The sequence below is a fragment of the Dermacentor silvarum genome, chromosome 8 (genome assembly GCF_013339745.2).
Source record: "Dermacentor silvarum isolate Dsil-2018 chromosome 8, BIME_Dsil_1.4, whole genome shotgun sequence".
Taxonomy (NCBI): Eukaryota; Metazoa; Arthropoda; class Arachnida; order Ixodida; family Ixodidae; genus Dermacentor; species Dermacentor silvarum.
In genome coordinates this window covers 159,261,427-159,287,142 of record NC_051161.1, presented here as the reverse complement: position 1 = coordinate 159,287,142, position 25,716 = coordinate 159,261,427, and the positions used below count along the sequence as shown (strand labels likewise).

The window sequence follows — 25,716 nt, the reverse complement described above, 5'->3', positions numbered from 1 at the left end:
TCTGGCCGACTACACCAGGATGCCGACTGCTTGTCTCGGCACCCCGTTGATGCCCCCGAAGCTACCACGGAGGATACACCACCTGGCCTTTTCTTGCTCTCCTGTTTCAGCCACATTGGTGACGAGCAACGGCGGGACACGTCTCTAAATGATCTCATCAATGGCCTGCGGTCTGGCTCGTCGGACCGGTCACTTCGCCTGTTTGTCATTGTAAATGGCACATTATATCGCCGTATTATGCACCCCGAGGGACCGGAACTACTACTCGTCGTTCCCGCACACCTTCGGGCGACCGTACTCGAGCAACTGCATGATGTCCCAACAGCCGGCCACCTTGGTGTTTCCAGGACGTATGACCGTGTACGGCGACGCTTTTTCTGGCCCGGTCTCTACCGTTCTGTTCAACGTTATGTCGCTGCCTGCGCGTCGTGCCAACGCCGGAAGAGGCCATCTCTTCCTCCAGCTGGGCTCCTCCAGCCTATTGACATACCCGCCGAGCCATTTTTTCGTGTTGGCCTCGACCTTCTCGGCCCCTTCCCTCTCTCCAGCGCTGGCAATAAATGGATTGCCGGTGCTACGTATTATGCGACCCGTTACGCTATCACAAGACCTCTCCCGACCAGTGGCGCTACAGACGTCGCTGACTTCTTGATGCAAGACGTAATTTTACATCACGGCGCTCCTCGTCAGCTTCTCACCGACCGGGGTCGCTACTTCTTATCTAAAGTCATTGAAGACTTACTTCGTTCTTGTGCCTGTGCCACCAAACATAAACTTACGACTGCATACCACCCCCAAACGAACAGTCTTACTGAACGTCTGAATCGCAGTATCACTGATATGCTCTCTATGTATGTTTCGTCTCATCACCATGACTGGGACACTGCGCTACCTTTTGTCACCTTTGCATATAACTCCTCACGCCATGACACCGCCGGCTACTCTCCCTTCTATCTTCTATACGGACGAGAACCAACACTCCCTTTTGACACACTTATTTCGACCCCTGCCGCACTGCCTACTGAATACGCGCGCGACGCCATTGCTACAGCAGAAAAGGCACGTCACATTGCCCGTCTTCCCCTCTCTGCGTCGCAGTCACAGCAGAAGTTGTACGATGCCCACCACCGGGACGCCCGCTTCAGTGCGGGTGATCTTGTCCTTGTCTGATCCCCGTCTGGGCACGTTGGCCTTTCCGAAAAACTACTTTGGAGATACTCTGGCCCCTATCGCGTCCTGCGACAATTGACAGATGTCACTTACGAAATAGCCCCGCTCGATTCTACCACGTCTTCTCCTTCCTCAGACGTCGTGCACGTGGCCCGCCTCAAGCCATACCTCGCGCCCATCTTAGGCGCCGGTTCGGCGCTTTTCCGGCCGGAGGTTAATGTTACGAGACTGCGCACAATGGGACAAAGATGACGTTGACCATTTGGGTGAACAAGACGACGATTGAAGAGATTGTCTTTCCGCCATCTTGGCAGTACTCCAGCTCGCTGTAAATATTTTGTAAATATATTTTCAGTTATACCATTTCCTGTGACAATATATTTAAAAGCGTGTGGTCTCTTTCTTCCCAGCTTCTGACTTCTTCAAGAGCCTCCTTTCTAGCTTCACTCCTCTCCTGTTTAATCGTAGTTTTCCTTTTTGTCCGTACATTCAATCCGTCTCTCACTTGCGTCTTTATTGCGGCATTGATACTCTTTATGTGGCTGTTTATCAAGTTCTTAATTTTTTTCTTGTGATATTTTTAACCCATAACCTAATTCTGCTGATAGCTGTTTTACATTTCTTCTTCTGTTTTTCTTTCTCTGTGCACTTACACTCACAGCTCACTATTGTTCCTGAGCATGTTAAACAAATTATTGATTGATTTATTCCTTCAGAACCCGCTCAAGCAGCCGTGATGGCAAAGATGATTCTTCGTGGGCGCTGCTTTCGCCTTCCCTCTCCCTATGCAGAGTAGCATGTGAGCGGTCATATGCGCGCCGGTAAAAAATATCTGCTGTCCTGTAAAGAGCTTCTCTCTCTCTCTTGGTGGACAGGCATCTTCTCGTTCAGTAAAAACAAGTAAAAGGGAGACCTTCAGCAGCTGTGATGTTGGACTACTTCGTACATGATATTTATAACGAAAAAAACGACAAAAAAAAAACACGAAAGAAAAAACGTGCATATATTTTGCACCACATCAATTAAATAGTCATTTGCAAGTAAGCGCCGTGTCTCTGTTTCATTTCCCGTCTTTTTCTTCCCTTCTTTTTTTTTCTTATTTTGTTTTGACAACGAAGGCTACCGCCCGGAATCTGTGCATCGGAAGGGGTCAAGGTGAGAGCTCGTCTGAAGCGCTGAATGTGGGGCGAAGAGCTCTGCGACGTTGCGGGCAGGCTCAGGGCCTTTCTTTAGTGCAGCGTGGCTGTCGATGACTGTCAACATGACAGGCGCAACGGGGCTTTCACTGCTACTGTGCTGACTATAAGTCGTACCTTGATGATATAGTAAATATTCATTGTTATCTTAATAAAATTCATTACTATTTCAATAAACTCGAATTGGTATAAAGAAGTTATAACACCGTATCAACTTTTCTAATAATACGACACACTTTCCTTTTTTCCCTTTTTTTATCGCAAATTCAACCAGTGAAAATTTGTTTTAGCTCTCGGGCAGCGTTTCAAGAGACGCTTACAACGGACTAATGCGCGTGCGCAGTCTATACGTCGAAAATAGCACAAATACAAAACGTGGTCGCCGAGCGCGAATTTGAACCTTCCGCCACACCAGACATCGCTACAGAATATGGCGATTAGCTTCTTATTTTTCTCGAGAGATGCCGGGACCGGCGCTCCAGATTTAGGGTCCCGCGATAAAACGAGTTTGCTGCTCGCTTCTACCGGAAGCGAGACGCCCCTACGTTGCCGTTGTGCAGTGTGGTTCTTTATTCCACGGTGCACTCGGTGGTGTAAGCCCTGCACTTCGAGTAGTTTCTTTTCTCTCGTGCAAAGTACTTCAGCCACAGGTGCATACAGCATCTACAGCTAGACACAGCGCTGACCGTATTCCGCCGGCGAGTCGTAAACGAGGTCGCAGCTGCGGAGACCCGGCACTTCGACGCGCTCTGTCGCCGTTGGCTGCGTTTTGGTACATTGGTCGCTTCGCCACCCGTATTTCACTTTCGGCCTGGATAGAAGCCAAACCGCACTGGCACAGACGGCTTCGATTGCCCCGCTACGCTTGCGTCGCCTATCATCTTCTAATCAATCGAGTGCACCGCCTTTGGCAGGGTCGTCTGCTTCCGACTCCGCCACACAACACCGCCGACTATTCGAGCGCAACAAGTGGAAGTCTCGGAGCTCACGTGTGCACACAGCTACTTTCTCGCTCTTTCGCTCAGCGCACATAGGTAGCCGTGGCTGCAAACGTGCGTCTGTTCTCCAGCTCATTTGTGAACGGGCACAGAGCGTTGCCATTGCGACATGGAGCGAAGGCTTCGCCGCGTCTTCGACTGCCTTGTGGTAGCGTGCATCTCTTGCATCGGACTCCTGCTTCTGCCGCTGCTGCTGTTGAGCCTGCGAGCGCGCCAGTGGTTCTTTGTGCGAATCATGGCCGTGGCTGGCCGGCTGTGGCGAGACTACTTCCAAGACACTCGACGCGAAACGATCGCGGCGCTGGACGAGATCGAGTCTAGCGACCCCGAACTGCGCGCCGACGGTGCGATTCGAGTGCTCGAGGTTGGCGCAGGCTCGGGTGCCAACTTGGGGTTCATGCGGAGGAAGATCAAGTACTGGAACGTCGACCCCAACACCGAGTTCCAGAATTTCTTCCTCGAGACGGTCAAAAAGTATCCCAAGGTTTGTGCGCTTCGGATCCATTTTATGTAGAATAGTATTTGCTATTCGTTTCGAGTGTACACTACCCGAACTTGTGAAATACTCGTTTCGCCTCCAGTATAAAGGGCAACAACACTTATTGATGTTTTGAAGGAGAGAAATTGATGCTAGGCAGGACGGGCCGACTAATTCTGCTGCTGGGCATCGGATAACAGAAAGGAAGCGTTTTTTACATTCAAGCTCATCAAATGAGAGGACTTCCTGTTGTGAGTGGTATTAAATACAAGTATGAAATATAGTAAATAAAGTTTAGTTTTTACCAAGCCAACTCCGAAGTTTATATTTGGCTTTGTTTAGAAATGACAATGTATATTGGATATGCAAAGGTAATATTTCTGGAATATTCGTTTTCGATTCGAAAATTTCACTATTCTAACACCCCTAATTTTGAGATCTAAAGCGCCGTCTTACGCCTGCGGTTATCTTGCTTTCGACAAAATGTTTACGCAATAGCACTGGTTTTAGAACGATATTAGTAATAAGCACGACGCGAAGCCATGAAAGGTGCCTGCGTTGGTGCTCTCGCCTTTGCGCCACTGAAAACTAGCTGTCCCTGTAACGGTCATTATTTTATCGTTTTTGGCAGGCAATCGTCGTCATTGCAACAAGGCGTTTCCGTCGTCGTGAACAAGGAGAGAAGGAAAACTAACGAATACCACTTTTTGAAAAGGAAAAGATCGCTCGTGATAATAACGCGATTAGATTGGCTGCCGTGTGCCGCATATATGTCGTGCTGTGCGCCTTACAAAATATCGGCCCGCCGTCATTTTGAGCGATAAATAGTCGGAAATAGAGATGCCAAGATATTTTGCATCATTTACTGCAACAATTTTTACAGTGTATTCCATTCAATGCGGCAGCTTGCCGCGCATTTCTTTACGCATTGATTATACAGACAAAAAATAATAATAAATAAAAAACGGCTGCCGGCCTTCCTTCCCTGTACTACATTCTTCTCTCTTGTCTCCGACTGGAGGGCACATGTCATGACTTGAAGTGTCACGACTTGTCACGAAATGTCAAAGCAGCTCTCCTCGAAGAACAAAATGAACAGCCCGGAGTTGACGCAGGCAGTGTGCTCACTCTGCAAGGCGACGGCGTCCTCAGTTCGACTTCTCCTATCTAAATACATGAAAACGGAGAAATCGTTTTTCTCGGCAATTACTACACCGATTTTGATGAAGTTTTCTGGCATTTAAAATAAACGAAAAAATGATCTAGTGACTATAGGAAGCACAATTTTATTCAAGCCGTCAAGTTCTTTTGGAAGAGCTTTTTTTATATTTTCTAAATTAAAAAAAAAGACTGAATCATCAAGTTTAAACTGTGTAATCAGCAAGGAAAAACGATATCACAATTCTGCAATATATAAAGCGGACAAAATTGATGTCTTTAACACCGCTCTAATTCTTCAGTAGAACTTTTGCAACAACTTCGTAAACATTGTAGCAATTGTACGCGGTCTGTGAATTAATATGTAAAATTTACCCGCTTGAGAAGCTTTACCAGATGCGGTTTACGCGAAGGATTTAGGGATTTTTAGTGGCCTAGCGAGATGTGTTTTTGGTGTGGTGCTACGGATTTGGAAATTTCGCTGTCTTCCTTGAATGATCGGCTGAGAAGGGCCTAGGTGCTCATGCACCCATCATTTTCACGGAACACGACTGCTCAGACGGCTCTGGAGGCAGGCCGATAAGGAAATATGGGATGCGTTATGGATCTAAAACGCGGCTGATGGGTCCGTGAACACTCCATCGCTGCGTCTCAGTACAAAAGAGTGTCCTTACCTTGATTATAACTGCGTATTGACTTTCGTATCTCGATAATAGCTGCGTTTCGATACGTTCTGTGTTAAAGAAAAACAAAAAGATTCCTTTTGTCCGGGTACTGCGCATCCCAAGGATTCTACGTTTCAGCAAAGTAAAGATTCAGTTGAAGTCCAGCGTCGTGTCCTCCGTGTACTTCTTGTCCTACGTCTTTCCAGCGCTAGTTGAATATGTCTCAGTTCCAATCGGGGGCACGTTATCGAGAGTACGCAGCGACAGGGTTTACCAGGGGCGTAGCCAGAAATTTTTTTCGGGGGGGGGGGTTCATCGGCCCGACCGGGGGGGGGGGGGGGGGAAGCGTCTGCTTTCCACTACGTGACGTGATCGATAATAAGTATCGGTAGTTTAAGCACACTCTATGCATGTATATCAAAGACATGGGACCCCCCCCCCCCCCCCTCGCGTGTGTGTGCGGCACTGTGTGCTTGTGAAGACATTAAGAAAAACGTAATGTAAGCTCAGTAACATACAGTAAGTACGACAGGTACAGTGGGCGTTTGGAGCAACCGTCTCTCATCGCGCCACTGAATGGACCAGTCTTCGAAAACGCATCATTGAGACGACCCGCCCGATCGGAGAAGACATCATTAATGGTTAATCTCCGTTAAGCGTAGATGGCGTCGTCCTCGTCGGGGCGAAGTGCGTTTCACAGGTCAAGGACGGCTATACATGTGAAAATGCACGTGTTACCAGGCTATACCTACTCCCATAGCAATAGCTTGTTCGCTGCGTCTTTGCGCTAGAAAACTTAAATACGCGCAAAAACGAGTAATGCTTTTTTTTACGAAGCTTTCGTCGCCTTGCATTTCCTGCGGCAAGTGCATGGGCCGCTGTGTCTTCCGCTGTGTGCGAGCGTGCAGCCGTCATTTGCCTTTACGTCAACAGATTCAGAATTGTACAGAATATTTCACCGCACTGCATAGTTATGGCATGTGTACGCATTTTAAGTAGTGCGTGCGAGTCATTTCTGCTTCACTTAGGCCGGTGCAAACAGGAAGTGGCCTTGTACCTCACAGAATCTCGACTGATTGGTGTACTAGTGATGCAGGAATGAACTCCGGTCTTGTTCAGTGCATAGTGCACATAATCAATTTCTCAGGACGCGTGAACTCCGACGAGAACTGTCAGCGTCTGCAACAAGAGTTTACTTACGCTGTACTGCGCACAGCAGTGATACATGCTTGTCGGCTGTCTGTTTCGTGCATTCTGTTGCGAGTCGGTGGAATTTCACTGCTGGCATCAACCCTTTCGTGTGTACATTGCTGGTTTGGGATTCCACAACACAACAGCAACTACCAGCCTTTCGTAATTGCTGGTTTGGGATTCAGCAACACAACAGTAACTACCAGCCTTCCGTAGGGGCGCAATCGCAAACGAGAGACGTTTTGCGCTGCAGACTATGGCTACGTTCACATTTGGGAAGCGGCAAGCGAGTGGAGAGGCCAAAGCGGCCGGAAAATCTTTTCCGCGCATGTCCAAGTTCACATTTGTTTTGCTACCACCGCGGCCGCGCTGCCGCTTTCGTCCACATCCATCTAGTCTGCGTACGTTTGTCGGCGTGGTGGCGCTCATTATCGCATTATTTCGAGCGGTATGTTCATTCACTGACCCACCCGTCATCAAAAGTGATCATCTTGCGCAATTTCGCGTGTCATCTGCGACCTTCGGTAAGTTCCTCGTTGGCGTTCTGTAATTCTCCTCACACGGGCGCGGTAGCGCTGTGTCACAGGTTGCTGCCTATAGGCGTGATTATATTTCTTTAATAGCTTTTATTTACAAGTTGTAATAACATTTCATCATTTCGTATTATTTTCGGCGCCTCCAGGACACGAAAGCGGCAACGGGAACGCCAAAGCTAAAACCCGGGCTGGCCCTTGTGTTGAGGCTCGCCGAAGCCTGCGCGTCCTACGTGAGACCTACGCTCCTAATCTAATCGTCGCGACGAGAAAAGCACCCCGCGACTTCTGCAACATACCGTGCACGTGCGAGGAGAATTATGGAGCGCCAACGAGGAATCTGCCTAACTATTGTCTTCCATGGAAGTGGAAGAAGAAATGGCTTTTATACTTCTACCTACTTGTTTTCTAGAAATGGACAATGAATAAACGGAAGACAAGAAAACCTCGGAAACGGCAGTGGTGGGTTCGCCTGGCTTTGCAAAAGTGTAAGAAGTTACACTTTTACACGCCAAGGCTTCGATGCCGCACCTCCTGTCGCGCGACGTTGAATACTATCGCTGACAGTACGTTTGAGTGCCACTCTTGTCGTAGAGCAAGGGGTGGTTCTTGATCGCGTCGATCAGCATTACAGCGTACACTATTGGTGCCATGTTCAATGTTACAACCGGAAGTTTACATGCTAGTGTAGCTTCTGGTCGAGCAGAACGACTTTCCGCCGCGTTTCCGCTTCGCCATGGCGAAAAAATTGGTCCCAGACCAATTTGGCTCGCCGCCTGTTTTTCTGCCTGTTTTGCCGCCTAGGCGGGCGGATTTTTGCAAGATTTTGCCGCTTCCGACAGCTTCGAGACCAAGATCCTACGCGAACGCGGCCTAACCGGCACCTAAAGGGAAGCGGCGGAAATGTATACCGGAAATTTCGACCACCTGCGGACTTTAACGTGCACCTAAATCTAAGTAAACGGGCCTCGAGCATTTTCGCCTTCATCTAAAATGCGGCTGCCGCATTTGTTGCTTCATTTGTTGCGCATTTGTTGTTTCAGAATGCGGCCGCCACATTCGCGTCCAAAACCTCACAGAGTGTCAAGGCCTTGACAAACACCGTGACAGTTTTTTTCCATATGCAGACATGATTCGCTGTAAATTACCAACCCAAACGGAAGCGCCCAGGAATGAAAATGTGAAAGTAGCACCGGTTCCTTGAACTATGTCAGCGCGAAGCGACGAGAGAAAAGGGTGGGTTAGCGGGGGGGGGGGGGGCAAAAAATTTCGGGGGGGGTTTGAACCCCCCCAACCCCCCCCTTGGCTACGCCACTGGGGTTTACTATCGTCAACAAACCATCACAGCTTGCAAACTGCAGAGAATGAACCCCGTCCTTCAGAGCAAAGAGAGAGAGAAACATGTATTTACAGAAAGGCAGGGAGGTCGGCCTGAGCTGTAACTTGCTCTGGCCTGCTACTCTACACTGGGGAAAAGGGACGGCGAGGAACAGGGTTAATGAATGATGATGATAAGAGGAGGAGGTGTGTATATACAAGTTTACAACGTTGTGGCATCTCTAAAGCCGTGTGTCCAGCCCAGTGGCTTGTAGAAGGAGTAAAGCGGCACTGGTTATCAGGGCTGCGCAGCTTGCATTGGGCCAAGGACCTAAAAGAAACTCGTCTGATAGGGGCCTCTTGTCGACTTTTGCAATTGAAGAGACCAGTCTCTGTCGTTCTTGCGCGTACGCGGGAAAAACGCAAAATATATGATCAAGTGTTTCTGATACCTGGCAGTAATTACAATTGGGGCTAGTGTCACTGCAACCAGTCATATGTCTATAACGATTCGTGAATGCGACACCAAGGCGAATCCGGTGCACCATGCTTGTTTGGCTTCTTTTGGGCTTGTGAGGAATACGGTATTTCATTTATGGGCCCCATTTATGCACTCGCTTGTGTTGACGATCTGGTTGTGTCCAGTGCTCCAACGTAAAATTGCGTATTACGCAACCATCCGTCTGGTTGCATTTGTGTCTGTTCGTGAGAATGGAATGCGTACTTCAATCGCATTATTTAAAGAAGATTTCGCTTCAGCGTCTGCCAGTTCGTTCCCTCTCACACCACAGTGTGAAGGTATCCACTGAAAAGTGATAATATGGCCATTTCTATTTGCGTGGTCGAGAAGCTCTGCGGTTTCTATAGCCATTGAATAACACGAGCCCCGCCTGAGGACAGAGTCAATTGTTTGAAGAGCGGGCTTGGAATAGCAGAATATCATCCATGCGCGAGGAGGCTCCTTGGAGAGCAAAGAGATTATCAAAGAAGCCGTGGACGTGGCATCGATTTACCGCACGTGGCAGTACTCGCACACTTACTATCGAAAGGCAAGCTGAACGGACGCCTCAAATATGACATACGCGCTGTTGCCTGTAAAACAGCCGCGTCTATACGAAATGAAAACTGTCCTAAGTGGTGCGGGCCGGCTATTTTGCTTTGGCAGTGGTCGCTGCAAAGTTTTCGCTCGGTGGTTGTCTGTCCGTGCAGTGGTCCTAGCGTGTCGTCAGCGCCAGCTTCCACCGCGGGTTCGAGCTCAGAGAATGCTAACAAGTGACTGAGTGGACAGCGAAAGCCTCGTTAGTGAGAGCGTTATGACTTGGGCTTGGTTGTAATGCTATGCATTACGAAGAACTAGCAGCGCAAAGCTAGACGGCATCGCCGCCTCGCGGAAGTGCCGGCGGCAACCCCGACAGCCCGCAATCAACGGCGCGAGGGACGCGGTATATGGGTGCACGAGACAGGCGACCGCAAGCTCGCGTTATACCTTGAGTGGTAACGCGCAGGAATAAGGACATTCAGTGACAAAAACGGACCGAGGCGGTGACATCCTTCGATGCAGTTGAGGGCTCAGATTATAAAGCGACAATTCGCTGTGACGCTTCGCACGTGAAGTTTCTGCAGCTTCCGCACCCTTGGCCCTACTGACTTCCCGAGATAAGCCCCAGCCACCACTTCAATATTATTGCTGCCGTCAGCTGCTCCACGCATCGCGCCTACGTTAAATACTGCATTCAAAGTATACTCTCTGGCGCAAGGTAGAAACACGCAAGAAAAAAAGGAGACAGAAAGAGCGACAACTTTCAACTAATATTAGAGGACGCTTAAGCTTCGCCTTTAAGAGTAGAACGCAATAGCGTTATCGGGAACCGTTCGCATACGGAAAGTAGGCTTCACTTTTAAACTGATATGCATTGCTGGAAAGACGTTTTTTCAGGGGCAATATAATTTGTCTTATGTTAAAATGTGAAGGCCTTATCACCTTTTTTATTACTGTATTAATTGTTTGCTATTGCCCCGACGCGCGCAGGGCTGGTAGAAATGCTGGAAAAGGGGTTTGTGTTTGAGTTTCCTTGTAGCAGAATTAGGTTTTCTCGTACATTCAAATTACAATCCGACGCCGACTTGTAAAGTCGTGCTTTACCATTTTTCTGGCGGATTTCACTGTGAGAAATTCAATTTTTGTTCACCAAAACCTTGCACCACGCCGAGGTCCTGCGCGGTCGATGTGGTTGGATGATTTCCTCCGCCACCCGCGCTCACACGCCGGTGGCCGACACCGGATTTTCTGCGACACGGGGCCCTAAACACTATCGCGTTAAAATTGTATCGGGAGCCAACATCAAATTATAAGCTCAATAGAGATACGCAGAATAACGTTAAATTATTGAGAACGATAAATTTAGTTGCAAATTGGCAAGCTTTCCGTCTATTTTTTTTTACTGTGTTTTTACCCTGCGCCACACTACCCCGAATCGGTATGTAGCAACTCGCCCAACATAGTGCGTGTATAAATAATGCATTGGGCTCTGGTTCAACAATGTGTCTTAGGATTCCGCCATAGAAGTTACAGGCTTTTGGTTTCAAGCAAACAGAGCAACTACTGAGAGGTATGGTATGGTATGGAGAACTTTATTGAGTCCTGAAGGTCAACGCTGGGTTGACGCGGGCCGCTCCCACGTTGGGACTGTCAGGCCGAGCCCTTCAGCCACATCGCGGGCCTTCTGGACTGCCCGTAATTGGTCAGAGAGTGATTCACTTCGTAGCATTTGCCGCCACCATTCTTGTTCCTTGTCACAGTCTGCGAAGACCGCAGGGCACTGCCAAAGCATGTGGTCAAGAGTAATGATGCCATTGCACTTATTACAATTGGTTTGAATTTCCCTCTCCGGATAGATCCTGTTAATAAAATCTGGACTTGGGTATGTCCTTGTCTGTAGCAAACGTAATGTGACCGCTTGGGCTCTGCAAAGCTTACCGTGTGGCATGGGTATTGCCATTTTCTTAAATAATAATGTTTCGTGATTTCGTTATATGTTAATAATCGATTCCTGTGTTCCCCATGTGAAGTGTAAGCTGCTCGGTCTTGAAGAGCACGGCTAGAAAGTCCTCGTGCTGCTTCATTTGCCACCTCATTGAGGTTTCTCCGAGTTCCGTCCACCACCCCCAGATGTGCAGGAAACCAGCGAATTTCGATCCTCTCACTGTTGACCTTGTCTAGTAACTTGGTTGCTATCCGTGTCACATATCCGTTAGTAAAGTTGCGTATGGCTGTTCTAGAGTCGCTGTAAATATGTGTCCACCGATTTGCCCGGATGGCTAAGGCGATGGCTACTCGTTCTGCTACTGTTGGGTCCTTTGTATAGACGGTGATGGCATCCCGTATGTTATCTTCAGTGTCTACAACAACGGAGGTATACGCATCCTTATTTTTAACCCAGGCAGCGTCAACGAACACCGCCTGCTGCTTATGTTGATCTATGTCTTGAAGGAGTGCCTTGGCCCTTGCCTTCCGTCTCTCGAGGTTATGTGTCGGGTGCATGTTCCTAGGGAACGGGGTCGTCTTAATTTTTCCTTGTAGTCCCGCTTGCAATTCTGTTAATTCTCCTTTGTTGGTTTGGTTGTTACTTTCTACGCCTATTTCTTCAAGTAGCGCCCTTCCAGGTCGTGTCCTCATTAGTCTCTCTTGGTGGGCCACCTGTTGAGCCTCAGCTATCTCTTCTAGTGTGTTATGTAGCCCTAGGCGCAATAATCTATCATTGGCAGTGCTGATAGGAAGTCCTAGTGTAGCCTTTATAAGTCGTCTGATTAAAGCGTTTAGCTTGTTCTTATCAGCCTGTGTCCATTGTAGCATGCCTGCCACGTACGAGAAGTAGCAAAATGCGAATGCATGTACCAATCTTATGGCACTGTCTTCTCCTAGCCCCTTATGCTTATTTGTAATTCTACGCAGAAGTCTAATGACTTCTTCTGACTTCTTAGAGATATGTTGTATCATCCTGCGATTAGATCCATTCGCTTCCAGGAGAAGGCCTAGCACCCTAATAGCACCCCTGCCTGATTGGCTCTCCATTCTTGGCGTATATGTCAATGCGGGGTTCTTCCTCTGGGATATATCCGTTCGGCTTGCGCCCACGCTTACTGCTCCGTAGTACCAATAGTTCTGATTTTGTAGCAGAGCAGTTCAGTCTCATACCCTCAAGTATGGTTTCCACCACATAAATGCTTTCCTGTAGTTTGGTCTCTGTTTGTCCCATATTACCTTCAGCACTCCAGATTGTTACATCATCTGCATATATTGCAAAGTGGATACCTTCAATCTGCGCGAGACCCGCACAGATCGCGAGACCCGCGAGACCCGCACAAACAGGGCTGCGCGAACTTCGCTTTCTGTGAAGTCTTAGCTACTGAGAGGTATGAGTGGCGCTGCTGTGATGTTTTACACGGGGAAGCAGCAGCAGTAAAATAACCAAGTGCGTAGGAACTGACGAGCAACTAAAGAAGGAACATATAAATGTAGGTGTACGTTGTTACAGATGATGACCTTAAAAATCTGGGAAACTCATCACATGGAGACTGTCACACGTGGGAACGTTGGAACAGAAAAAAAAAATCTGAAAAGAAGGGGCGTGGTGTGGGGCATGCTTGTTTCTACAAAGTAATATTGCCGAAACATTATTAAAGATGCCCACTTGTAGAGCATCTCTCGCTGACAGAAAAAATCACGGGCAGTGGTGTCATTTAGGAGTAGGTTACGTGAGGGCAAGCTGTGACTTCGGAAATAAAAAGAAAATAATTGATGCAGGTGTTTGCATGGTAATATCACGCGCACTTCCAGTGAAGTTTTAATTTCTAGTCTTGGCTGCACCGTCAGTGTTTTCGCCCTGTCTGCTAACAAAGCTCAATTTTACCTCCCGTTATTATAAAGCTACAACGCCTGTAATTTTTCACAGTGACATTACTGTTATTGATGCGAAAGCGTCAACTGGCCCAATTGAGCGAAAAAGCTGGCGTCTGTCGTCTGTAGCAGCGAAACGGCACCTAAAATCCCATTGGCTGCGACGCCACGTCACGAGTTCGCCTCGACGGAGAAGAGCAGGCGAAAAGGAACACACCTGCAGCGCTAGCGGGCCAAGCATTGCGTGAGAGGAGAGGGCATCGCCGCGTCGGTGGCACGCGGCGTTGGCACCGCAGGATGCTTGCCGGCTCGGGCAGCACGTACCGCTGTGGTACACTACTCGCAGCTCAAAACTGAAAGGACAGCTCAGCGCCGTTAATGCTTTCGCATTCACAACTCACAAGACGTGCTTAGGTGTCCTCGGATTTTTCGTTACCTGATGTATGCGATGCAGGTAGCATATTCTCATATTCGGGAATCGTAGTGACCCCCGCCAGTTGAGTCACTTCCTATAGGATGACGTTCTGTAACGAAGCGGCTGATTGCAAGAAGCTTCATTGAATTCAACCACAGACAATCGTGCTGTCAGCATCGCCACTATCGCCGAAGATGCGTACCTCAGTTATCTGGCGCAAGATCGTGCAGTAAATAGTTTGTCATATTCATCGTCAACCGAGAGGTTTCCAGTGGTCGTCACTGCAACGTGATTAATAAAGCCTCACATTGCTGTGATGTTGTACGCGGCCACTTGGAACAGAACAACGGGAAGCTATCGGTTACTAAGACTGCAATGGCGCACCTTAGGCGTGTGTCCTTAGTTGATCTATGCGGACAGCATAATCCGGGAAGTGTGAATAGCGAACATAAATATGAAGGCAAAATGACTCGGGAATACAAAAACGGGTGGTTGTTTGATTACAGCCTCATGACGATGGAAATCTGCATATGCAAATATGTGATGATAGAACTAGAAGTTAAGGAGTAGCAGTAAACTTAGCCTGTATGTAGCTCTTGGGACAACAGGCGGCCAATAAAGAAATGTATTATGACTTCAATTGTAAAATATTTAGGTTAGGACTGACACAAGCTCGAACTCGCAAGAACCAGGCTATGCCGGACTTAGTGAGGCTCAAACTCCTTGTTGCGGGAGCTCTCGCTAAACGAGTGGCGGAGAGGGGCGGGAAGGAGGAGGACTGTCGCTCGCTCGTTTGTTTGTTCCAGCAGTTAGCTTACATTGGCAATCGTCGTGGATAGTTTCTGCATATTGTTTCGCTATCTTGAAGCGAGCCGAGTTATAGCTGAGGTTAGGTTTGCTTTCTTTCGTTTTTCTCTTTGATTGTGGGAGCTGTAAGTCAAACAGAGTAAAATGTCGTTGAACCTAATACGGGAACGTAGAAATTGCACTCTACACGCATTTCACGAATGAGCTTCAGTCCCCTTACACGCATTATGAACGGCTAGAACACAATGCCTGCCACGGACAACCCCTTTTAGTAAAATAAGAAAATCGTGTACATATCCAAAATCTTATCAACAAAAATACTGACAACGCATTCCTGAACCCGCTAGTCAAATTTTAAAGGTCAGTTACAAGAGGAGCGATACGTGAGCCTACGCACACGCCTTCCCTTTGTGCAAAGACGTCACTGTTATCTTGATGTTTCAAAAAACGCGGGTGATAGGTGTGTAAGCAGCCCGTCGCTGGCTCTCATCCTAAAATAGCGTTTTCTGGAAAATAGCCCGCGTATCGATTTCTTTCAATACCTTCAGTGATAAAGAAAAAAACTACACCATCTCCCCGTAGGGGAACCCTGCGTAGTATGCGAAACAGCCATGGGGTCGACTCAAGTTCGCATTACTTTTCAGATCGGCCTGTCGCCGTTGCCGTTTCATGGCAGCGGCTCGAGCCCTCTTCTCTGCGGCGCTGACACTGGCGTTGACGCTGGCGCTGTCCGTGGCACTCATCGCGGCGTTGCGACAGGAGAACATAGAATAAAGACCAATAAAGACCAAATGAGAGGAGCGGAGCGCGCGCGCGCGTCATTATACCGCGAGCTACAGTCGCGCCCCCCAGCGGAGCATGCAGCGCCTACTGTCGCGCCTCTAACTAGAGTGCACTAGATAATGGTCGAGTGGGCCGAACGGCGCTGTGCCGCTGAGGCGCCGCGTGTGGAAAAATTGTGCGAGGGCGCTGCGAGCGAACTGGATTGGGGCGGAGACGCGCTCCGCGGCATATTCAACGTACTTTCGCTGCGGGCGCCGAGGCCGATTGCTCATAGTAAGCTCTTAAAATAGTGCTTTATTTCAACTGCAAATTTATGTTTACACCATTTTACCAAGCATATATATTTGAGGCATGAATTATATAACGCAACGTCTTCAATTTTGCTGTCGTTGTCAAGCGCGTCGTCTGCTAGCGAGCGCGCGTTCGCAACGCGGACGCTGGCGGACGCCCAGCTTTTCTCGCAGAACGTCTGTGCAGTAAATTTTTTTTATGTTTTAGTTGCTTTGGTACGCCCATGACTCTTGACGGCCGGTGCTAAATGTAGTTTTATCCAGGTGAACTGCTGTTTTTACCACTGTCTTCTAAATGTAACTGGTATCTCTGTAACATGAAGCTACGTAAGAACATTCTATTATTGATGTCGTGTCATTTTGCGAGCGCTTCTGGATATTGATCAGGGACAATGATCGAAGAAAACAATATTAGAGTGAAATAAACCAGGTTTATTAACTGCGTGGCGCGAAGAATGGCGAATGTATTTCTAGGCAATTAAATCACAGGGTACATAGACTTATATATTCACGATATATGTGTAAGGGAACAAATAACAAATATTCTAAATGCACTAATAAAGAACTCCCAACCGGAATAAGCGCACGTGGTTGCAGTAGCAAAGACACTTATTAGTGAATACTGCACATAAAACTCTCATTCGCAGAAATAATATGCTAAACAGGCAAAACCATCTTATATATATATATATATATATATATATATATATATATATATATATCAGTGAAGTAAAGAGTAACCGGAGCCGGCACAGAAGTAGTTCAAAACATAGAAGCACGTAGGAAAAACATAACAAGACTTTACTGACGTTTCGGCCGGGGTCCGGCCTTAATCAAGAGAGAGTCTTGATGAAGGCCGGACCCCGGCCGCAACGTCAGTAAAGTCTTGTTATGTTTTTCCTACGTGCTTCTATTTTTTGAACTATATATATATATATATATATAAGCAAGTGTTATTGATATACTGTACGACGCCGAATAGTCGTTTCCGTTCGAATGTAACGCATAACAACATCATTGAAGTCTCAAAGGTGAGTAACCGCATGCAAGTGAGGACTGTTATTCCGAATGACTGTGCTGCGGGGGAGCCGTGGCTGTTGTGCAGAGGCACAATTCCTGAGAGAATTAACGCACGGGTGTTAATAAGTCCTGATTAACAAGTTCCTAGCTGTCATTCAATATAAACGCCCCCGTTTGGGGTCAGCCTGCAAATCTGCTTACTTGATTCAGGCGAGGAAAACGTTTTTTGACAGTCTCACCATGTTTGCAACCCATTAAACCTGGGTGTCTCATGTGGTACCACACTTATCTTCAACGAACGCAACAGATCTGCACATATCTCTATGTGTATGTGAGGAATTCCGTTCCTTTAATCGTTTCATTATGGTCGTTATGGTAGTGCACCGGATAACTGAAAGCAGTCGTTTATAATATACAAGCTGCTGAGTTGAGCGGTCATACATTTGGGAACGGCATTACAGTTATGTATGAAATATAGGATAAGCATAACATGTTTTTCACGGAAATCAGACTCGAGAATAATGTACAACTATTTTGTTTACACCCCTAGAAAAAAGCCGAAGAACGCAGCCACATGCTTCTCTCTCTTCTTTAAATTAAATAAATTCTTGGGTCTACGTAGCAAAACCACGATATGATTATGAGGTTTAGTTTCCACCACCTGAGCTTCTTTAGCGCGCACATAAATGTGCTTGAGTGTTTTGCGATTTCACTCCCGTCGAAATCCGTGACCTGGATTGAACCCGCGAGTTCCATGGTGTTTAGCAGCCCAACGCCGTATCCACCACCACTACTAGATTATTTTGCCAGGTAATCTAGTAACGTTGGTATCCACTATATAGCCACTAATTAGGCTACCGCGCCAGCTTTCCTTCTTTCCTTGTTTTTTTGAAGTATTGACAGGGGGGAAAATTCCACGTACGGCTTATACGGCCAAAGATGAGCATATAGAATGACTAACTAAAACTGTTTTCGGCGCTCAAGGTCCTACTGCAATAAATGACCCCGTGCCGATTACTCCGCATTCTGTTACGCGAGGAAGGCGGAAACTTGAATGGAATGTTGCGCTGCAGTTTACTCTTTTTCTTATCTATAACAATGCTTCCCGTAAATCTGAGTACAAGGGGCCGGATGGGGCAGATATGCTGTATACTTGTTTGAAGCGGGAAGCAGGAGGGTTACATGTGCTTCTCCGTCTGCGTTTCGCAAGACCTACTGATGGAAAATTATATGTGCATGTCACAGACCCCGTGAACGAGGCGCAATCACCGGACCAAATTCCAAAGCCGACTTATCAGCTTCCGAAAATAATGCCACGAAAGCAAGGACAATGAAGTATGGGCCCTCTGGTGCGCCAGCGAACGCCGGTTGCTGTCCAAAGACCGAGTCAGAGCCCAGAGTTGCCAAAACACAACAAAATATATTCTCCACACAAGGCAGTTACACACACACGTGCACACTTAGGCTAGATACAACACAATACAATTCAGATGGGTATTAACAAACACAGGAAAATAATTAACGACAAGCACTAAGAGTCCAACACGTAAAGTACAAAATGAAAAAGAACACTAAGTGTCCGATCGTATTCACTAGTGTTGGTCTTGGAGTCAGACGATCTCGGCGTAGCTCGGGGCAAATCTCGAAGAAGGAACTTCTTCCGGAAATGCAGACGCTCGATGAACTCGTCGACCAGCTTGCCGGGGAATCCCCTTCTTCCGCAGACGCTCGGTCTTCACGTTACATCACTTCATCGGTGCGGACTGAACTGTTTGCTGATTCTCGCACGGCGGTGATATAGCTTCCACAGGCGTTCTCTCGAACCTTCCTATCGGAGTCGTGATCTCGTAGCATGGCCAAAGCCTGGGAATCTTCGAGGCTTTTCTCGTACCTTCGACCGTCGCTGTCGGTGCTTTGTCGAGGGGGGGGGGGGGTGATGACTCATGCTGTTGTCGCACGCTCACGCTGTAGTTATCTCTCTCGACTCGCCGGGTGAGAAGGTGCCCCGGCGCGCGCGTGTGCTCTCTCTCTCTCTCTCTCCGGTTAACGTCGCTTCGTCGATGCTCTTCTAGACGTCCAGGCGCCGTTGTTCGCGTTGTTGTTGGAGGCGTATGCGCTCTCCCCCTCTGTTAAAGTTGCCGCGGGGCCGGCGTGTTCTTTCGCTGGCTTGCGTGTCACGCGGCGCGCGCTTGGATTACGCGCTCTTTTGTGACAGCGCAACAATACACACGAGAGATACATGCTGCTTGAAGAACGAGAAAAATATTTGTTCTCGAAAAGGAACCGTACAATAACATAGAATGAAAGCCGACACTGCGGCCGCACTGCACGCGCATCACCGAGCGGCATTAAAAATAAAATAAAATAAAATAAAGAAGAGAAAGCAAGAAATTCTTAAGGCATAAATACATGTCATATGCAATTATAAACACCATTTGAGCGGTCTGAACGCAAATATCAGCGCGCGAAGTAGTACGAATGACCCTGCCGAGCTGTATCGCCAGCAGTTTTCAACAGCACGACCTTGATGCGGCCCAATCCACTTCGATCGCAGCGCCGCCACAGTATTTTTCCACATCGGGCGTCTCACTACAAAGCATGCGCCGCCCCAGCCGCTCGGCCCACTCTACCTTTAACCTAAGCTGCTTCGCATTTTCGCGCGCGGAGCCGCAGGTGTTGCCATTCGTTGCGCAATCCGGATAGGAGAGGAGGAATGCCGAGAGGAGAGATGAGACAAGGAGAGGAGGGGGAGGAGGATGCGCATGCGCACTGCCGGTGTGGACGCCGCACGGCGGATGGAGGGACGGGCAGAGCCGCCTGCAAGAAATGCTTCGCATTTAAAAAATGAACGTTGTTTCCTTGTGTCCGCGTTCTATGCGTCCTAGGAAATCAATGTTTCGGCGAAAATTCAGTTGAAGCCTGGCGTCCTGTCCGGTGGGCTTATCGTTCTTGTCCTACGTCTCTAGGGCTAAAAATGTCAGTTTCGCCCTAAGGGCGAAGCAATGAATGCGATAGCAACACAGCAATGCCATACGAAGTAAGATGAGCGGCTTTGGTAGCAATATGAATTGTAGTAAACATGAGCTGATTAAGTAAGCAGGTGTGCTGCGCCGTAAGTAGACCGACATGAAGAGAGACTCGATGACCACGAGAAGGCGCCTGTGAAACGGTGGTGTTGATGAGAAGCGCTTCCCGTGGGCAGCGCGTGCGAAGGGACACACCTGTAGCGCTGCACTGCCGATCCGGGCAGCATTGTATGTGTAGCGTGCGTTGGAAAATGTGGCCCGACTATTACTAACTGAATGAACAAGCGTGGTGTGAGCGCGCACAAACAAACATGAATAGATCACACTGAATGACTGCAGACAACGACTGTCAAAACGCTGGCAGCAAGCAGCGGGCGAAGGTACGTGCGGTCTATCGCTTCAACGGAAACTGAGCGGCGAATGCACGGCGCATAAAGGTCAGAGCCGTGTGGAGATAAGCGAAGGTGCGAGCGAGCGACGAGCGCGGTTGCTGGCAGAGTAGAATGGCGCCCCCGCCTCCCCCCCCCCCCCCCAGCTCCCTCCGGCGCTGGCTTCCCGCTTCCTTGCTTGCGCGTGGGAGATTGAGTGCGTTCGCTCTCCGTGATAGCGCGCGTCCCCGCACGCTTCCGCTCGGGCATACGGCGCGCGGCGAAGATTTTATCTATAGGGAACCTGACGGCGACGGCGACGACGACGCCGACGGCAGAAATCCGGTTGAAGTGTCCATATAATTGCTATCGCAATAATAAATATGCCTGAGTTGTAGAATACGCACCGAAATAGCCCAACTTTCTTCTCTAATCGTGCTGACTGCCTTTTCCGCCGACGTCTCTATGTTTGCCTTGTCATCAACCACTCTGTTGCTTTGCAAAGTTGATACATTTTATAGCCAATGCCTTCACGACATCTGCTGCTTCTTGGGCACTTTTGGGCGACCCCACATGTTGTTCGCTGTGCCAAGGTATAGGGTTCAAGGAGCGACCTTCAGTCCTCGCTTCGCGGGCTTGTACGGTGGCCTGCGCTTATGCAACACGGGCACCGATTTCCTTTCAGGTCTCGCGACTTGCATTAGGGCTAGCCTCTCCGTGGGGCACCACACGAGGCGAGACGCTGATGCGTTTCCGGGCGAAGGTAACTCGCTATAGGAAACTCGAAGGTTAATTTTTGACTGGTGATTGTACGGCTCTTTCAAACCCAGCCACTGATCAATGACTTGTGATGATATACTGTTCTTTCAAACCAGTTACTGTATACTGAATTACAATAGGTATTGTACTTAGCTATTGTTTACTTTTGTGTTTTACTCGTCTTGATACATTGCTCTCTTGTCCTCCCGCTGTGTGATTTTATGTTACTGCTCGTCGCTGTATTGTTGTACCCACTCCCCCGCTATAATGCTTCGGCGCTGTAGGGTCCACTGTAAATAAATAAAATAAATAATCGTTGTGACGATTGTGCTCCTTGATGAACGCTGATTACCACTCAGACGCTGACACACACGCTCGTCACGGCTGCCGCGCAAGGAACCCCTGGGCTCGCTTTGAAGGCCCGCTTTCGCCTTGTGGCTACATGACACTTGACAATTGACTTACGTCGCAGCCACGGTGACATCGTTTGTGTAAAGCTCGCTCGCAAAACTACAGTTGTATCAAACATCAATGAACTAGGAGCTCCAAGCTTTCAGTAGAGTACGGATCGCTGCCGGCTGTGGTTCTACGAACGGGCTGTCGTTCGGCAAGCTACTCCGCCGCGCGGTGCTACCTATCTCCATAATATGGCGTGGACTTATTTAAAGTCTGCTTCAAAATCTAAATGTTTTCTGAGTCTGTTATCTTTTTTGAGCACCAGCAAACTATTCAATGAATGTTAAGGTATCCTTCCGGCTACCTTCAACTTGTAGTATGATCCCCGCATTTTTATTGGGAAGCTGTCTTTGCCTCATTCTTCGTACTTTGCGGTAGGTAGGTAGGTAGGTAGGTAGGTAGGTAGGTAGGTAGGTAGGTAGGTAGGTAGGTAGGTAGGTAGGTAGGTAGGTAGGTAGGTAGGTAGGTAGGTAGGTAGGTAGGTAGGTAGGTAGGTAGGTAGGTAGGTAGGTAGGTAGGTAGGTAGGTAGGTAGGTAGGTAGGTAGGTAGGTAGGTAGGTAGGTAGGTAGGTAGGTAGGTAGGTAGGTAGGTAGGTAGGTAGGTAGGTAGGTAGGTAGGTAGGTAGGTAGGTAGGTAGGTAGGTAGGTAGGTAGGTAGGTAGGTAGGTAGGTAGGTAGGTAGGTAGGTAGGTAGGTAGGTAGGTAGGTAGGTAGGTAGGTAGGTAGGTAGGTAGGTAGGTAGGTAGGTAGGTAGGTAGGTAGGTAGGTAGGTAGGTAGGTAGGTAGGTAGGTAGGTAGGTAGGTAGGTAGGTAGGTAGGTAGGTAGGTAGGTAGGTAGGTAGGTAGGTAGGTAGGTAGGTAGGTAGGTAGGTAGGTAGGTAGGTAGGTAGGTAGGTAGGTAGGTAGGTAGGTAGGTAGGTAGGTAGGTAGGTAGGTAGGTAGGTAGGTAGGTAGGTAGGTAGGTAGGTAGGTAGGTAGGTAGGTAGGTAGGTAGGTAGGTAGGTAGGTAGGTAGGTAGGTAGGTAGGTAGGTAGGTAGGTAGGTAGGTAGGTAGGTAGGTAGGTAGGTAGGTAGGTAGGTAGGTAGGTTCCTGTCTCGCCTCGTTTTAATAGAAAACAAATAACGTGTGACCGATGGTAGAATTGAACTTCTGCCCGAGGCTCTAACCAATCACTAGGCCAAGATGGCACACATAGTTCTCTCGTTTTGAATGCCGCCAGTTCTTCGAAACACTGGGTGCGTGCCCCGCGTGGCTTCTTTGTTCGTGGCAGCTCGTGCCTAGGCGCCGTGTCAGACTGCGCTATCTCCGGGAACGGCCCACTCTTCTCGTAGCAGCTTACGCTACGCCGAAACAGTACAACATTCTGCCAACTTCATGGCAGCCCAAATTAATCATGTTTTTACATTTCCTTGCTGGTAATCATGGTGATGATTATCATCATATCAGCCTTTTTTTTAATGTCCACTGCAGGATGAAGGCCTCTCCCCACATCTCCAATTACCCCTGTATTGCACTAGCTGATCCCAACCTGCGCCTGCATATTTCCTAATTTCATCACCGAACCAAATTTTATGCCGTCCTTGACTGCGCTTCTGTTCCCTTGACACCCATTCTCAAACTGTAATGGCCCACCGGTTATCGGCTCTACGCGTTGCATGGCCTGCCCAGCCCCATTTTTTTTCTCTCTTAATGTCAGTTTGAATATCAGCTATCCCCGTTTGCACTCTGACGCAAACCTCTCTCTTCCTCTCTCTTAGCGTTGCGTCTAACATTTTTCGTTCCATCGCTCTTTGCGATGACTTGTTCTCGAGCTTCTTTCTTAACCTCCAAGTTCCGGCCCCATACTTTTGCACCGGTAAAACGCAATGATTGTGCACTTCCCTTTATACCGACAGTGGTAAGCTAACAGTCAGGATTTGGTAATGTCTGCCGTATATGCGCTCCGACCCATTTTCCCTGCACGCATCAGCAGCCCTCAATACAGGGCTGCTGATGCTCGCCTGAAGCTCCGGAGCCAAGGAAAGTGTACACGACTGCTACTCTCAGGAGCTGCAGCGCGCCGCGGCCGCTGCGAGGCAGTTTCAGGTACGCACGCGATATGTCTTTAATTCTGTTGCACGGCCTGCAGCTCCTCAGATACGTACTTACCATATATACTACCATATATGCCGCCTATTGGAATACATGTAAAGCGTATAAATACTTTTCTAAAATAACCCCTCTGCCATTTTTAATCAAATTCGTTGCATTTGAGCGACAAAGATAAGTTGTAGTGAATGTAGGAAGCGGAATTATGACTTATGACCTGAATGTTTTGCAAGAATTGCAGAAATTTGGTAAGATTAAAACAAATAGAAGTACCACGTTTGCAAATAATTTTCAACTCGGCACGAAGAACAGATATCGCAGTCCTGTAAACTGCGCCCGTTAGAACATCCAAAGCGGACAAATTTGTCATAATTTATATATGACCTGAATTTGTTACAATGTCTACACGGGTGTTGCAAAGCTCCCATTCACAAATTCTTTAAGGGCCATGTATAATGCATTAGTTTTGTCCGCTTTAGTTGTACTAGTATATGAAATCTACAGGATTGTGATGTCGCTTTTCCCTGCTGAGTTAGAGTTGTAAACATGACAGTTTCGTTTTCTGAAAATGTTTAAATTTTCAACAATTTTTATAACAAAATGTACTGCCTGAATCAAAATTCCGCTTTCAGCAGTCACTAGATTTTTACTTTCTTTTCTTTTAAATGCAACAAACTTACGCAAATTTGGAGTGGTGGTTGGAGAGAAAAATTATTTAGATATAAGAGCCCCCCCCCCCCCCCCGAGCTAAACCTTATCAACTAGAATATCGGCTGCGCCCCCGTTTGCTCGCTAATCCACACCACTGTCCGCGGAATACCCCCAAGTTTCTAAAACAAATACCGTGCGCGTGACCTGCCGCGTGGCGCCGCTGCGCATGCCGCAATGCGCAGCGCTGATAAAGAGCACCGTGCACGCATGATGGCTGCGCGCCACGATGTAGGTACGTGGTCCGTTTGCGCGTGCGTCCTTTCGCCGGTCGCGAGGAGCGTCAGTGCTCCCTTTATCCTTGCGTGCTTGGTTTGTGTTATCGCCGGCGTATTTGGCTTATGGCCGAAGAAGTGTCCGGAAACAGCGAGACCCTAATCCCAGAGCCAGCCATGCAGACATAGAATTCACGATAAAAACATCCCACGGATTTTTGCCCAGGTATGTGGCCAGATGAAGCGACGTACCTTGAGGCTCTAAAGACGACGTTGTCAACGAGTCGAACTCCAAATTAATCCTATGTCGAAAAAAAACTAGGAAAACAAGAAAATAATGATTAAGAAAAGTGTAAATTTTTGGTCAACCCCGATGTGGTGGAGTAGTGGTTTTGGCATTGCGCTGCTGAGCCCCAGGGATGGAATGAAATCCGCCCGCAGCGGCCGCATTATATATATATATATATATATATATATATATATATATATATAGATAGATAGATGTTAGGGCAGAAACGCCCGTGTACCGCGCATTGGGGGCACGGTCCCTGGTGGTCATAATCGATCCCCCACTACGGCGTGCCTCATAATCAAATCGTGCCTGTGGCACGTAAAACCAAGAATATTCTTAATTATGTTTTCCTCAAAACTAAACCTTGCAATATACCGTCCAACATTTCTCCAAAGGAGATGCCGCGGAACATCTTTCTCGCCTGTGTATCACGGTGGTTTGGGTTCGCTGTCGGTGTTTCGTGAAATGAATCTGGAGGCTGTGTGAACTTTGCAACTTAAATTGGGGCGAAATATTTCTCGAGTGGCTATAAAGGTACGCGGTGCTTGCACTGTGTATGCGTGATTCAGTGTAGGTAGCGCACGATAAGACTACGAAAGAGGGGAGACACGCATGGCGCTGCCGTTACACTTTTTCGTCCTATCTTTTTCGTGCGCTATACCTACGTTCAATCACGCCATACCAACTCGCCCGAACTGCTACGGTGGTGGTAGTTCGGAAATATGATGAACACGAGAGGTCAGTATTTGAAGTAATAAGATCGTATGCGCTCCAACCCGTGTTTATTCTTCTGTAAACTTATTCTTCGGTCTTCGGGGTCCCGTGTTAGTAATTGACCTAGTAAACGTACTCCACAGATTCTAGAGGCTGACTGCCGTTCACCAA

General features: G+C 48.0%; 1 protein-coding gene across 2 annotated transcripts in view; it reads left to right on the top strand.

Annotated features, from left to right (window-relative positions):
- The first annotated feature begins 2,902 nt into the window (after window positions 1-2,902).
- The window catches only part of LOC119461792 (thiol S-methyltransferase METTL7B), a 46,185-nt gene continuing 23,371 nt past the window's right edge, over window positions 2,903-25,716 (top strand). For both annotated transcript variants that reach the window (XM_049672205.1, XM_037723174.2), the window contains exon 1: window positions 2,903-3,848. In XM_049672205.1, the coding sequence (XP_049528162.1) occupies window positions 3,474-3,848 (375 nt within the window). In that variant the 5' untranslated portion in view covers window positions 2,903-3,473. The remainder of the gene's footprint in view (window positions 3,849-25,716) is intronic.